Below are 14,839 nucleotides of genomic sequence, written 5' to 3' on the forward strand. Positions count from 1 at the left end.
ATTTCAGGACTACAAGAAGCTCTGAGAAGAGGGAGACTTGAATGCAGGCAGTGATCTTGCCACTGTACTCCCAACAGCAGGGCATTCCTGAGAGCTTGGAACACAGACTCTGAGGCAGGTCTCCCTTCCTCTGCGACGCACACACACACACACACACACACACACACACACACACACACGGACACGGACACGGACACGGACACAGAAGAACCCCCAGTGGTGCGGTGCTTTCCACGCCTGCCTCCAGAATGCTCTCCTTGTTGGCTCAAGTTTGAGCAATGCTGTAGTGAAGGATCACAACAGTGTCTGGCTTCTCAAACTTCGTCTGTGAGCACCAGGCCTCTCCAGTCTGAGAAGACAACTGTTTCTTGCCTGAACACGGTGCACACTTAACCTGTCAGGCTCATACACACACACACACACACACACAAAAACATTCCCAAATGTAGAAAAGCTAATGGGAGGTGAGGTCCAGGAAAAGGAGAGCATAAACTGAGAGCAACAAGGATCAGGGGTACAGGGACAAACTGTCAAAGAAGTCTATCAGAGGGAGGCACAATGCTAGGGGTTCTGCAATTCTTCTCTGAAGCCGCCATAGCAAATCCAGTTATTGGTGGTGCCCCATCATCCAGCTCTTGACTTCCGGCTCATGATGACCGGGCGAGACCTCTGTATTCCATTTCTGGCTGGCTGGATTCACCAAGTGGAGCAAAGCAAGACATTGAACTAGGAAGAGAGTGAAGCCCTTTTGGGCACGGCAGTTTGAATTACTGTATTAAAGAGCCTCAACTTGGAACAAGCTGATCCCTGCAAGGAGTCATCTCTGTATCTGCTTTCCTGCCCTCCTGGGCAGCTGTTGTGGGGAGGGAGGTGTACCATTTTCTGGTGTGTCCAGGCATCTGGGATCACCATTCCCATGAATGCCTCCCACACATGTGTGGAGGTCAGAGGACAAGAGATAGATCGGCCGTGTGGTTCCTAGGGTTCAAAGTCGGGTCGTTAGACCAGGCAGCAAGTGTTTTTTTACCTGCTGAGTCACCTCTCCAACCCTAGAATTTCAAAATTTTATTGCCAAAGCAGAGTTCGCTTTTATTGTACATAACAATTTCCCATTAAAATCAATTTTCAGTAACTTCCTGCTTTATCACCTTCTTTGAGAATGTGTTGTCAGTTCCTGTTTACATAGAGGGCCAATTTGAACTTACATACCTGGGATCAAGGAAGAAGGGTTGTGTTGTATGTGGTATGAATGGGCTTTTGACCCTTGTTCCGTTCTTCATTTTAACGTGGGTTGTAACTGGCAGACATACGGAGCCCTGATCATTGTCGGACCTCTGTTAAGACACTGTGCTGTAGCCATCCTGATCCTGCTTGTGATCTGAAAGGTAATTATACTTCGTGTTGACCTGGCTTTCAGCGGAAAAGCACCGACACTCTCCTCCTCATGTGGCTGCCTTGTCTCCCTTCAGACGTTTCCATGCTTGGCTCTCTTTCTCGATGGCACGGTGCTGGTGGGCCAGTCTAAACATGTGTGTTCTCTTTAATGAGACTTCCTCATTATCTTGTTCACAGAGGTGAGCAAAGGCTGTTTATTTTTATCTGTATGGGAAAGGCCTTTCTCCTGCCAAATCTTTCTTTCAAATGAAGTCTGATATTAAGGGGAGTTAGTTGTTTCTGCCAAAGTAGTTTTCAAGATGGCTCAAGGAAACTTGTGTGTGTGTGTGTGTGTGTGTGTGTGTGTGTGTGTGTGTGTGTGTGTGTGAGAGAGAGAGAGAGAGAGAGAGAGAGAGAGAGAGAGAGAGAGAGAGAAATGTTGGAAATAAATGCCCTTTTATGTGTTTGTACCATGTTGTATTTTCGTTACTAGTCTGTGATTTCTTTATATATGGCTTGTTAAGTTTATATCAAGATCAGTATTTCCCTGTGGCCAGGCCATACAGAACCTGTCAATAATATGCTTGCAGAGTAGGGTTTGCATGGGATGGCCACAGAGTCAGCTGTGGTTAGTGATACAGAAGAATAGGACAGGAGGGTTATAAGTGGGGTGAAACATTCCACATAGACTACAGTATCTAAAACACAGTCTCCCAGCCTCTCAAAAGGAGAGTGCCTCCTCCACATAGCATCCTTAAGGAGCCAGAGTTGCATGCCCTTACACATCACGCCTGCAAGGCCTTGAGCTGCCTTTTATCTGGCACAGTAGGTGGGACAGAGTTGAAGCTATTGGCAGATGTTTCTTACTCATTAAGGAGCCCAGAGCTTGATTGGTCCAGGAATTGCAGTGTGAAAAAACCTGCTATTCCTGCTCCTCACCAACCCAGACTGTTCCTCCACTCTGGAAGTCCCTTTTCTCACCTAGGAAGTAAATTATCACCATTTTAATCCACTTAACAGTGCAGGAGAGCTTTTGAGAAGCTTGTACTTTCTGGAGATCACAGGGAGTCAAAAGTAGGTGCGCTCACCACCACATCAAGTGGCTGTTCTAGCCTCACCAGCCATCTTTTGAGTGATTCCACCATGTTTACATTCAGAGCAGGTGTTCTCAGTGCCAGATCAAAGGAACACATTCCTAATATGTGGAGAGAGTGTAGTCAACTACTTTCTCGGAAGCTCGAGACACATGAAAATGCTGGTATTGGTTGCTTTCATCTGTCACACCTCGTACCTGCCAAGCAACAGGGAGTCCCACATCTTAGAAAGTACCTCACATCCAACACAAAACATGAAAGTAACAGAGTGAAGGGAAACTCCTCTAGAGTTGAACTTGGTCTCAAGGCCAGAGCTGTAGAGCAGGGGACCTGGGTCTGTGTGCAGGGGGGGGACAAAGCCTTGGCTGTGCTCTGGAAGCGAGAGGAACCGTGGTGCATGACCCCCAAACATAACGTCCACACTGGTCATTGCCATGACACCAGAATACCACCCTCAGCCCTTGTTGCTGATTTAGAAACCTCACACAGGATGCCCTGCATCTGTTCTTGGCTACCTTTTAGCTAGTCGTTACCCACGCCTACCCTTCGCTAAGAAACCTCTGACCTCTCCCCACGAGCGATCCTGATAGGAAAGCCATGGCCTAACATGGTTCCCAGGGTCCAACTTCACCTACTATCATCTCAGCGACCTTACTCATTATTTGTCTTAAGATTTATTATTTTTGTTTATGTGAATGTGCATATATTTGTCACGTGTGTGTGGGTGCCCTCAGAGGCCAGATTAGGATGTTGGATCCATGGACCTCCAGTTACAGGTGATTGTGAACCACCTGATGTGCGTGCTTGGCTCTGAACTCGGATCCTCCGGAAGAACAGCAAATGCTCTTCACCTGGGCATCATCTCTTTGGTTCCCCAGCTTCCTGTTCACTGTTGAACGTCAACCTTTCTATCTAGAGCTGCGAACACTGCATCCCGGCTAGCCAAGCCCACTTCCATTTCCTTGAGATGTTGGGCTTCCTTCTCTCTTGTTTGAACCATTGGCCTCTGCTTCTTGCAGCGACACTGGCCTGTTCTCCCTCTTGCCACCGGCAGAACTCAGTGTCCCTGGGGTCTCAGCAGTGACTTCCTTGGTGAATCCTGCTGACCTTGCTATGCCCTTCCCAGCGCCCTTGAGGAGTTTAACCCTCGTACTTTCACTGAAGTCTCTTCCATCCTTGTCAGCACCAACCCTGCTAGTGACCTCACTCTGTGTCTGTCTGTTGTTTTCCCCACTAGACCTGAGGCTTGAGGGAAGGCAAGGGCATCTTGATCTTGCTCATGGTTAGGCTTCCCTCCAGCATTCTTAGAGTAAATATCATCAGAGGAAAAAATGGTAAGGCCATATTTACCTCTACGTTTTCTGGTATCTGGTGAAGTCGACTGGAAGATGGCATTGGTAACAAAATGAAACCATTATTTTTGGACCTTAGAAGCCAAGATTGACATACCTGGGGCTACTGTTTTTCCTGTGGCTGCTTCAGAAGCTAAGAAGGAAGCAACTGTCTTATGCTCCCCACCAGCCATGCCCCAAAGGTCTGTTTGTCTTGAAGGGACTAATTATAAGTCACCTCAGCAGTGATTTTGACCATGGGACTCTCTGTACCATCAACAAACACAAGACCAAATATTCTTACTCTCCAGTGGGTTTGTACAGGGCTGAAACACCCTCCAGGCCTTGTTATTTGGGGCGATGGAAAGATGCCATGTCCATGTAACTTCAGCAATGGATAAGGAATTTGTTTTTAATCAAGAACTGCACACATTTTGCCCCAGTAGGAATTGGCTGGGGTGCTTTTGAATGTGTTGATAAATTTTGGCATTTGTCCATCTTTGGAGAAAAGCTGAAGCTGAAACTGAATTGAACCTTGGTCTTCTGCAAGTGGTTGTTCAGGACCCAGTCACTGAAATACATTTATTTTGAGTGTCTTGGATGATAAGAAATTTTCTTTCTTTCTTTTTTTTTTAAAATGTAGTTATTCCTTTCTTTCTTTTTAAAACCCTCCTTCATGATATAAGGCAAGTTCTTTTTATTTGTTTGTTTTTGTTTTAAACTAGTACCTATCAGGTGGTAATTTGCCAGTTAGTCTAAGGTAATAAGAAACTCGACTTTGGATTGGACTCAGTTCCATTAGGGCAGATTTACATTTTTGTGATACAGGCGCTATTATCCTGGTGGTTGTGAGGGATTTTTGTGCTGGGCGTCGAGGCTGACAAAGACCACACTGTGCATGCTCCATCTAGAAGGGAGCACTTTCACACTGCAATTTAGGAGCTGTGCAGTTCAGGAAATTGCTGGCTTTGGCTGGACCGGACTTTTACTGCAAGGAAAATTTTATTCGTCACTCAAGTAATTGGCAGTTTTAAGACCTTGTTCATAATTACCTTGCAAACAAACGAATATATAAACCAAAGGTGTATGGCTTGTTATCTGACTTGCAGCCTTTATTTGACCAACATGATAGACACCTGTGGGCCTCCCTCTCCCTCCCTCAAAAAACTAACTTGCTCCCTTTATTGCAAAAAATAAAAAATAAATAAATCTAATAATAACAAAACCAAACACTACAGCTATTGTGTCCTTTTAGTTGTTGCAAAAATAAATAGTATTTAAGTCTCGGCAGGCTAGCCCCAGAGAGTACAGGCCCAAGCCAGGGACAGACTTGAACGGAGCTGTGATCCAAATAGGGTGGGTCTGGGCACTTCTGGGCTGCTGGGCAGCTTCAGGAAGGACAGACATCCTAGTGACAGACACACCAGGCTGTGTATTTGAGAGGAAATCTCTCCCCCAAACTGTGATTTTGTTTTGTCTCTATACCCTGCCTGACCCGAAGGCCTCTTGACTTGGACTGCCCCCATCTCCGGGACCTAGAAATTGACTAATTGTTGCACTTGCATGAGCCTGTACCTCACAGCTAGATCAAGGACTTTGTACCCCGGCGGATCCAGATGTGGGAAATCCAGATGTGGGAAACGGTCAAAACCAGAGGTCATGGCTGACTTGACTCTAAACAAAGTCTGTACGGCTTTATGGGGATCCAAGGGGCTTTGTAATTTGTGACTTGTGTGTAGGACTGGTGATTTCTTTCTTTCTTTCTTTTTTTTTTTTTCTTTTTGAACTTGACTATCATCTCAGCTTTTAAGGTGTACTACACATTGTGAGCTTGTTACCCCGTGTGGGATTGCTTTGGGTGGAGTTACACTCTCTGATGAGTTGGGTCTTGCAGAACAATACCCTAAAGTCCTTAAAAGGAATAGACTAAGAGTTGTTAACTGTCGTTTGAGAAGTTACTGAGTGTGTTGTTTCCAGCCTGTGTCTGTGGGGTTCCCTCCTCCTGGCTTGTGGTAGAGAGAGCAGCATCAGGAAGTCAGCCTTCCAACTGTAGGGGGCGCTGGACACACAAATCCCTGGAGGCCTGGCCTGTCTGGGAGGAGTGATTGAAAGGGACCCTGGCAGTGCCTATGATGAGAGATCCGGGGACCAGTTGGATTTCCACATCAGTTTGAAACTAGAAGTTGAGTTTACCTATCTATCTATCTATCTATCTATTTATTTATTTTTAATTTTTGTCAAGGTAAGAAGTAGCAGCTCTTTCTGAAGGTACATATGCAGTGAGAATTGAATTGCCAAAATATCTCTGATGCTCTGTTCTGTGAAAGAAACCTGGGATTGTCTAGGGACCGACTGAGGCTTGCTTGTGTGAGGTGGCTCAGAAGTGATTGGACTGGTCATACAAAAAGCCTCTAGTTTCCCGACTGTTAGATTATCTTTTATATTTGTAAAAGAGAAATTATTTGATCATTCAACAGCTTAACATATGAAATGCGTTTAACGTGGGGCACCTAAAGTGTGCTCACCATTATTTCTGGTTTCATCACATTACAACACGAATTCCTGCCTCAGAGGAGTTTGCAGTATGGCAGAGACCTGGGGTGTGCACGGTATGATGTGATGCAGCGTAGGATTTGGGAGCCCATGTAAGTGATTCCCCTAACCTCTGAGATGGAGAGATGTCTCTGAGTTATTAATAAAAGCTTAATAAACCCAGATCACTGCAAAAATCCAGCTTTGGGTAAGTGATGTAACACACGAGGGATGTTTTTCCACTAAAGAGCACACACACATGAGATATATGTTCTAATTTCCTTGGGAAGAGTTACTGCCAACCATACATAGAAGTACTGGAGTGAGAGTTTTATCAAATGCAGAGTCCTGTGTGCAATGCTCAGATTATCACACTGTTCCTGGGGTTGTAAGGGAAAACCCCTTATTATGATTGTTTCTGGCTTTTTTTTTTTTTTTTTTACTTTAACGTGTTGTAAGTGACAATTTTGTTAGAAAACAGGAGTGAACTGAATATATAGGCCAGGTCACACAAGTTCTGGCACTGAGTCACTTAGTGCTGAATTTCCCCTTGGAAGTTCTCGTACCTGTGTCCGTTTGTAAGAGCTTGACTGGGCACCCCACCCCCTCTCCCCATCTGAAATGTAATAGAAAAATGGCGGGAATGTTCTGTAACGTTCGAGGCTATCAGGGACGCTGACTATTGCGCTCTTGAAATATAGGTGCTGTAATAAAGGAACACTTTGTTTAAGACATGACTCAGTTCTTCTGCCTCTGCTTCCTGAGAGCTGGGACTAGGAGAGTGTGCCCTGTGCTCAGTAACATTTACTTATGTGTGAGTGTGTGTACATTTACGTTATTATGTAAAGAGTTATTCGTAGCCAGTGACTACCATTGTGGTCTACTTTGGTCTGGTATTGAGGACTGGTAATGTCAAGCATGTCTTAATATACCTGTGTCTAGAGATTGACTGTTCAGGCTGGTTGCTCTTCTGAGATACAGTTGTAAGGCAGAAAGCCCAGTAGCTCTTCTCTGGTATGGAAGTCTCTAGCGGCTTAGTAACTTGCTGTAAAAACAGGTGATCTTTCCAGCCGGGCACTAAAGCAGCCACAGGGTGATGCGTATTGGAAGTTGATTGGCACCGTGGTGTGAGGGCACTTTCTAAGGAAAGAATCAGATCGGGAATCAAGAAGAAACAGGGCTGGCTAGATGGTCCTGAGGGTAGACATACCTGCCATGCTCATCCACCCAGCTGACTGTGGTCCCCAGATCCCATGGAAACACATCAAAGTGGAAGGAGAATTTTGACTTCATAAAGTCCCCTCTGACCTCACCATGTGTAGCCCCCTCCCACTGGTAGTAATAAATACAGCAAGTTTAAAATATGTGTATATATATGTATATATATATATATATATATATATATATATATACATATATATATATATATATATATATATATATATATATATATATATATATATATATATATATATATATATATATATTAGGAATTGGGAAGGAAGATTTATAATATATATGTGTATATATTAGGAAGGGGAATGAAGGCAGTGTGGTCTGGTGTGCCCACTCGGCGCTAGGCATTTCATTTACTATCTAATAAAACTGGAAGAATTGGAAAAATAATCTGAAAGAAGAAAGGTCAATCAGTTGGGTTTGCATGCATGGCAGTCAGTTCTGCTAACTGTCCTGTCAAATTTACATGGGACCGCTCTTCATCTGCTCTAGCGTGAACTCAGAGAATACTTGGCCATAGGGTTGCTGTTCATCTTTGAGAAGTACTGCTTAGCTCCAGTAGGTTTTCATACTCCTGAAGAACAGGTCAGGAAGAGGCAGTGCTCTTCTCCCGCTGGTTTGTGTGGTTGACCTGTTATCCGGGCTGTTTTAATTGCAGGGCTGGGAACAGCATTGATGAAATCTTCCCTGAGCAGCTGGAAGCCTTTCAGTCCCTCGAGGCCTTGGACCTGAGCAACAACAATATTTCAGAACTTAGAACTGCGTTCCCTCCCTTACAACTCAAGCATCTGTAAGTATAAATTCCCAAAGCCTTTCACCGCAGGGAGAATATTGTTAGAATAGGGTGGGCTTTAAGATACAGCAAACACGATTTTACTGTCGTTGGATTAAAATGTAACTTTAAAAAAACTTATTTAAATTTATTTTATGTGCATAAGTGTGAAGGTGTCAGATCCTCTGGAACTGGAATTACAGACAGTTGTGAGCTGCCATGTGGGTGCTGGGAATTGAACCCAGGTCTTCTGGAAGAGCAGCCAGTATGCTCTTAACCACTGAGCCATCTCTCCAGCCCCCAAAATGTATCTTTCTTACTGAGTTGAAATTGGCATAAGCCTAAATAGGCACAATCTTCTTTCTTACGATTTCGTGTCACAATTTAAAAAAAATATGCCCCGAACTAGAGTCTTGGTGTATTTTTATTAATAACTAATTCCACACAACGTCTCTATGTGTCTTTAACGGATATTTGTCACCTTTAAAGATGTCAGTCAGTCTTTCCTGTCACGATGTGTGTATTATTACTTTACTTGCCGCTGTCACTCAATTCCTGACAAGAACCCATGTAAAGGAGGGCGGGACTTAATTTGACTGACAGTTTGAGGGTACAGTCCATCATGGCAGGCAGCCCTTTCACGGTGTGGACAGGAAGTCAAGCCAGATCATAAGACCCCGAGTCCCGCCCTCTACAGTCTACTTCTTCTAGCTAAGCCCCGCCTCCCAAAGGCTTTACCACCTTCTAAAAGAGTACCTGTGCTGGAGAATAAACGTTGGAGCACCACGCATTTTATATTAAAGCTGCAGTGTGTGGATCTTTTTATTTATTATTTTTCTGGTACTGGATATGGAACCCAGGGCTTCTTCGTACATACCAGGTGAGGATCCTGCCAATGAGCCAATATGCCAGCCCATATGTATAAACCTTAATTTGTTTACAGGGACCTCAGTGTTGAAAACTTTGAAATACTCACTGATAGTCTAGTGAACTGATAGGTTCACTAGAGAGCTTTTGCAGTGGGGAGACTGAATGCACTCGGACTTCCCATAGAAACCTGAGCAAACCTCTGACCTTCAAACTCTCAACAGGTATATCAATAGCAACCGAGTTATGTCCATGGAACCGGGATATTTTGACAACTTGGCAAGCACCCTCCTGGTGCTGAAGCTGAACAGGAATCGAATCTCAGCCATGCCCCCCAAGATGTTTAAACTGCCCCAGCTGCAGCACCTGTAAGTGCAGTGGCCTCTTGGATGTCATGCCCTCACCTCTAACCCTTTGGCGTCTGTGCTGTGATGCCCACAGTATGGCGGGAGAAGTTTAGGGGAGAAGCAGGTAACTGCCTTGCCCTCTCATGGCAAGAGCGGTGTAATCTCCAGATTGGGAAAAGGCTTTCCCGGGTATCTCATGCCAGCCGCTGCCTGACAAGACATGTTCGTTGACTGCTGAAGGAGCAAGCCGCATGATGCCTGAGCGGCCCCTTCACAAAGGTGTCATTGTGGACCTGGGGAAACCACAGGGTCTCTCAATAGCTGTGGTTTGTGAGAATAATGCCAACAACCCCAGGACGCTTTGATAGCTAAGTGGTTGTAGAGAACCGTCTTGTTAAGGACGGTAGGCTGGTTTGTGAACCGGCTCCCGCAAGGGCGCTTTTCATCCTTGGCTGCGCATTACAGAGACTTGGGAGGCTTTTCGAAACCTCAGCGCCCAGGCTGCACCGTACACCAGTTATACCAAAACCTCTAGGGGTTGCAATTTGGGCTTTGGGAACTTTTAAAGCTCCCTCGGTGGTTCCAGCGTTGAACAGAATTAGAGAGTTGCAGCCTGCAAGAAAGCACCAAGCTGAAAACTGATTTGGAATGACGGTGACCAGCTTTGCATGCATGTGGAGCTGGATTTCTGTGCCGCTCTTGCATAGACCTCCTGGTACAATTATCGCTCTAATGCTGCATCCACCAAAGATGAACACCAGTTTGTGTGCTGCTACCCTTAGCAGACAACGGTTTAGAAATGAAAATCTAATGTACTACCCATATTATTCCAAAAATATATCATGTGGTTTTACCCAGACATTCACCACTCCCACCTCCCCATAATAAATTGAAGAAAAAAAAAAAGTGAAATTCTTGTCAATAAAAAGTCTGGGAAATTTAAAAACACTCTGTGTAGCTTAGCACTGATTGGGTTAAATATATTGTAGTAGTATATGGCACATTTTATTACTACCTCTAGAATTTTATTGCCATATGAACTAACTGCTTCATTGTAACATCCAATGCAGTGAACTGAACCGAAACAAGATTAAGAACGTGGATGGACTCACATTCCAAGGGCTTGGGGCACTGAAGTCTCTGAAAATGCAAAGAAACGGAGTAACGAAGCTTATGGATGGAGCTTTCTGGGGTCTGAGCAACATGGAAATCCTGTAAGTGTGGGTTATCACGGTTCTCACTCAGATGGAATGACCCTAGAGTACTCAGTGGACTCTTGGTAGCTCTTATTGAAAAACCCACATTTCCATACTATATAATCACAGCTGTAATGTGTGACTCGGTGACGTTACTGACAATCTGAGAATGTAGAAGCACAGATATCTTTTGCTGATGTCTTTATATATCCAAGCCAAATATCTAGGCACATGAGGGCTGCGTCATGGGTTGCAGGCAGCCGTGCATGTCGAGACTAGATTATGAACTCCGGATCCTGCCTTTGGTTCTCGTTGTACCTGTAGGCAGCTAGACCATAACAACCTCACCGAGATCACCAAAGGCTGGCTCTACGGCTTGCTGATGCTTCGGGAGCTTCACCTGAGCCAGAATGCCATCAACAGGATCAGCGAGGGTGCCTGGGAGTTCTGCCAGAAACTCGGGGAGCTGTAAGTTGCCTTTCATTGTCCTCGGGTTCGAGAGCAGAGATCGTGCTGGCACCAGAGGTCCTTACCACGGATCCGTGAAATTTTCATAACAGAGTTCCCCAGGTGACAGCCACTTTTCCTAAGTGCCCTCTGTTGTCCCTGCATTTTTGGTTGTGACTAAGTCGAAGCCAGCTCTGCTCTCTTCGGCTCTGTGGCATGTTGATAAAAGCAGTTTCATGGGCTATTTATTTAATTTTAATTGCTGAGACGAGAAGGAATGTTTCCCTGGGTACTGTGAGGGCAGAGTGTTAAAACAGGGTTATGGCAGTTAACTTTTTTTTTTTTTTTTTTTTAACCATCTCTCTTTTAGAAAACAGATTATTGTACTGAATGGAATGAGAAAAGCTATTTTTGCTGTTGTTCTTTTCAGGGACCTAGCTTTCAACCACTTATCGAGGCTCGACGATTCCAGTTTCCTTGGCCTAAGTCTGCTAAATACCCTCCACATTGGGCACAACAAAGTCAGCTACATTGCGGATTGTGCCTTCCGGGGGCTTTCCAGTTTAAAGACTTTGTAAGTTCCACATTGTGCTCTTGGTACACGAACCTAATTGGTTCCTAAATGTGCCCACTTTTCTCTCAGCAGATTTCCTTTGTTGTTGAGGAAATGCGTGCAGCCTCTAAAGTGGGGGTCTTAATCTTTCCCAGAGCAGTTTGATTAGAATACATCCATTTCATCCATGTGTGTTTCTTAAAGGGATTAAAAAGTACACTGATCAGACTACCCAGTGATTGCTGCCTTCCTTCTCAGGATCACTAGGAAGTTCAGAACTGTTGAGGAGAGAAACAATTTTAAGTCCACTATTTTTCTTTTCTTTATAAAACATAGATTAAAAATAACCCAGAGCAAAAAAAAAAAAAAAAAAGTTATAGGAAGGTGAATGTTGGCTCTTCTGGTTAACCACAACCTGATTTCTTTCCTAAGGGAAAGAAAAGTGTGGAATTAACTGGCTGCTTGAAAAATCTCTCCCATGTTAGCTGCATGCTTTGGCGCATGTCGGTTTGTGTGATGGGAACTTGGTTTTAAAATTTAATGTATTTTTCAAGTTGTTTGAGACTGCAGGGTTTAGCCATCTTGATAGAAGATTTGACAGGGCTGGCTTGGCTGTCATGGTTTGGGGAAAACGTTTCAAATGTTGAGTGCGGAGTTCAGGATATAAAGAGGCACCTTGGAGAACTGTGTTTCTTATTCTGAAGTGGGTGGAGCAGGTGAGGCAGTTAGGAGGACTTTGGGCACACCGCCTGGGTGGTGATGTGAGGTTTCTGAGAAGTATGTCTAAGGAGAACACTGTGTTTTCATTAGGGATCTGAAAAACAATGAAATTTCATGGACTATTGAAGACATGAATGGAGCCTTCTCTGGGCTGGACAAATTGAGGCGACTGTGAGTATAATTTGCCTCTTAATTTGCCTCCTCTGTGACTTAAGATTATTGTCTTAATTGAAGTCAGATCCATAAGCTGACATCATAGAGACATTAGAAGTAGATATGTCATCTGGTTGCACCCTAGGTTCTCCCTCCAGGTGCATGCTATTGCCCATGATGTGTGCGTATTAATTAGCTTTTCTTCCTTGAGTGAAAGGAAGAAATTTCAGTCCTGGGATTTGTCTAATTCATTTGGATATCTAGATAAGAACTTGAGATTCATTTTGACTGCTACCCATTAGGAATGACTACTGTGTTGAAGGGCGTGTGTCTATGCCAACCTTTAGAAAACCCCAACAGTGTACTATGACCATTCGCTCTCAAGGGAAACAGTCCACCGTCCATCAATCATACCACATCAGGGTCCACAAAGGATGCAAACACTTGACAGTCAGCCCTGAAATGGTCTTGTAGATCGTTCTGTTTTTAGTTGGTGATGAAGGGTAGCCACAGAGAAGAGGGGAGCAAGCTATACTCTGGAGCAGTGTGATTCCCAGAGGCACTGGCTTAGCACTTGTGTTTGCGGAGTGTGACAATCGCTCCTCTGTTGCTGTGGTACAATGCCATGACCGAAAGCAACTTAAGAGTTTTGTGTTGGCTTATCGTTCTGGGCAGCTCGATGTCCGTGATGGGAGGGCAGGCATAGTGGCAGCTGGGAGACCATGTCTCTGCTGTAATGAGCTGGAAATGGGGCACACTGTCCACTCACAAGGCCTGCCCCCAGTGATGTCCTTCCTCCAGCAAGGCTTCAAATCCTTCAAGTCCTATAACCTTCACAAACAGAACTGCCAACTGGGGACCGTGTGTTCAAATCTATGAGCCCGAGGAGGCATTTCTCACTCAACCTCCTACATGGAGGTGTCTGTTGAATGCTTTGAAACCCGTGTTAAATAATGTGACTGAACGTGATATCAGGGGTCTGGTATTTCAAGTCACACTGTCTCCTTGAAGAAAACAGTATTGTTCACAAAGGAGAATGGTCCCGTTTATAAGAGTTCTGCTCCTTAAATGGCTTTTTAAAAATTCATTACAATCGGATTGTTACCCTCTCCCCCTCCTACCCTCCAGAACACTCCAGGGAAACCGCATTCGATCTATTACCAAAAAGGCCTTCACTGGTTTGGACGCCCTGGAACACCTGTGAGTACCTGGCATTGAATTCCCCCAAGGGTGGTCCCAGACGGTTTCTGTTTATGACTCCTGAAATAGGAAACAAACAGCCTCTGCCGACATCCTCCCTATACTATAAAACACGTTTGCTCATCTACCTATCATCTGTCAGTCTTGCTTCCTGTTTATCTTCTTGAGTTTACCTTTGTGTGTTTTCTGATACCTTTGAGAACATCACTCTATTTATCATGTTTATTCATCTTTATAAGCAGTGGCAACTTTAATTTAAAGCAATCCACCGTATATTGGGCACTTCTCATAGTCTGCTCATTTTGCCAGGTCCTGAATATATAAGTATCTATTGTCCCATGTAGTATGTGCAAGAATACTGTTCGGTAGCCATTGCCATCTTTTTTAAAACGTTAAATAGAGTTCCTGAAGATTCATGGGTTCTGTTTAGCAGTTAAGATGGCTTGAATTTTCAAAAAGATCAGAAAACTGTCCTTGAGAGGGCCATGATAGAGATTTGTCATGAGAAGCTTTGTTCTTGCTGTCCCTTGCTGTAGAATGGACAAACCAGCCCTGTCTCTTACTCCCCACCTAGCAGTTGGGGATTGCTAGGAAAACACAAGATTAGGCTTTCTCTGGCTTCAGAAAGACCCTTTAGCCCTTGACTACTCAATCCTTGCCCCGTCTTTGGGAGCCTTTGGCACACATTTCTGAAATGAGATTTCAGGGTAGAGAGCTTTCAGTTATAAAAGAAGACACTGAATGTGGGGAGTATGGCTTAACTATTGTGACAGTTGACCTGGCCGATTGTTACTGTTAGCGTCACACTGCCTCACATCTGGATAGTCAGATCACAGTCAAGCCTAGAGTATGTTTGCTCCATTGAGGAAAGCTTGTTGCCAAAAGTCCTCCCATATGTTAACTCGGACAACTGTTCTCATTTAAATACACACTTGAGTTGTACCTCACGAAGACTGTGTATTTGGGTATTGTCTATCAGCTACTGTGTGGGCATCTCACAGCTGTACCACTTGTTCT

The 14,839-nt window shown here is 44.4% G+C and overlaps 1 protein-coding gene across 2 annotated transcripts in view; it reads left to right on the forward strand.

Annotated features, from left to right (window-relative positions):
• Nucleotides 1–14,839, forward strand: part of Lrig3 (leucine rich repeats and immunoglobulin like domains 3) — a 50,652-nt gene that overhangs the window by 21,729 nt on the left and 14,084 nt on the right. For both annotated transcript variants that reach the window (XM_036170214.1, XM_036170215.1), the window contains exons 4-10: nucleotides 8,226–8,357; nucleotides 9,431–9,574; nucleotides 10,624–10,767; nucleotides 11,074–11,217; nucleotides 11,627–11,770; nucleotides 12,560–12,640; nucleotides 13,751–13,822. In XM_036170214.1, coding sequence (XP_036026107.1) covers nucleotides 8,226–8,357; nucleotides 9,431–9,574; nucleotides 10,624–10,767; nucleotides 11,074–11,217; nucleotides 11,627–11,770; nucleotides 12,560–12,640; nucleotides 13,751–13,822 — 861 coding nt within the window. The remainder of the gene's footprint in view (nucleotides 1–8,225; nucleotides 8,358–9,430; nucleotides 9,575–10,623; nucleotides 10,768–11,073; nucleotides 11,218–11,626; nucleotides 11,771–12,559; nucleotides 12,641–13,750; nucleotides 13,823–14,839) is intronic.

Source organism: Onychomys torridus, chromosome 20 (assembly GCF_903995425.1).
Source record: "Onychomys torridus chromosome 20, mOncTor1.1, whole genome shotgun sequence".
NCBI classification, from domain to species: domain Eukaryota; kingdom Metazoa; phylum Chordata; class Mammalia; order Rodentia; family Cricetidae; genus Onychomys; species Onychomys torridus.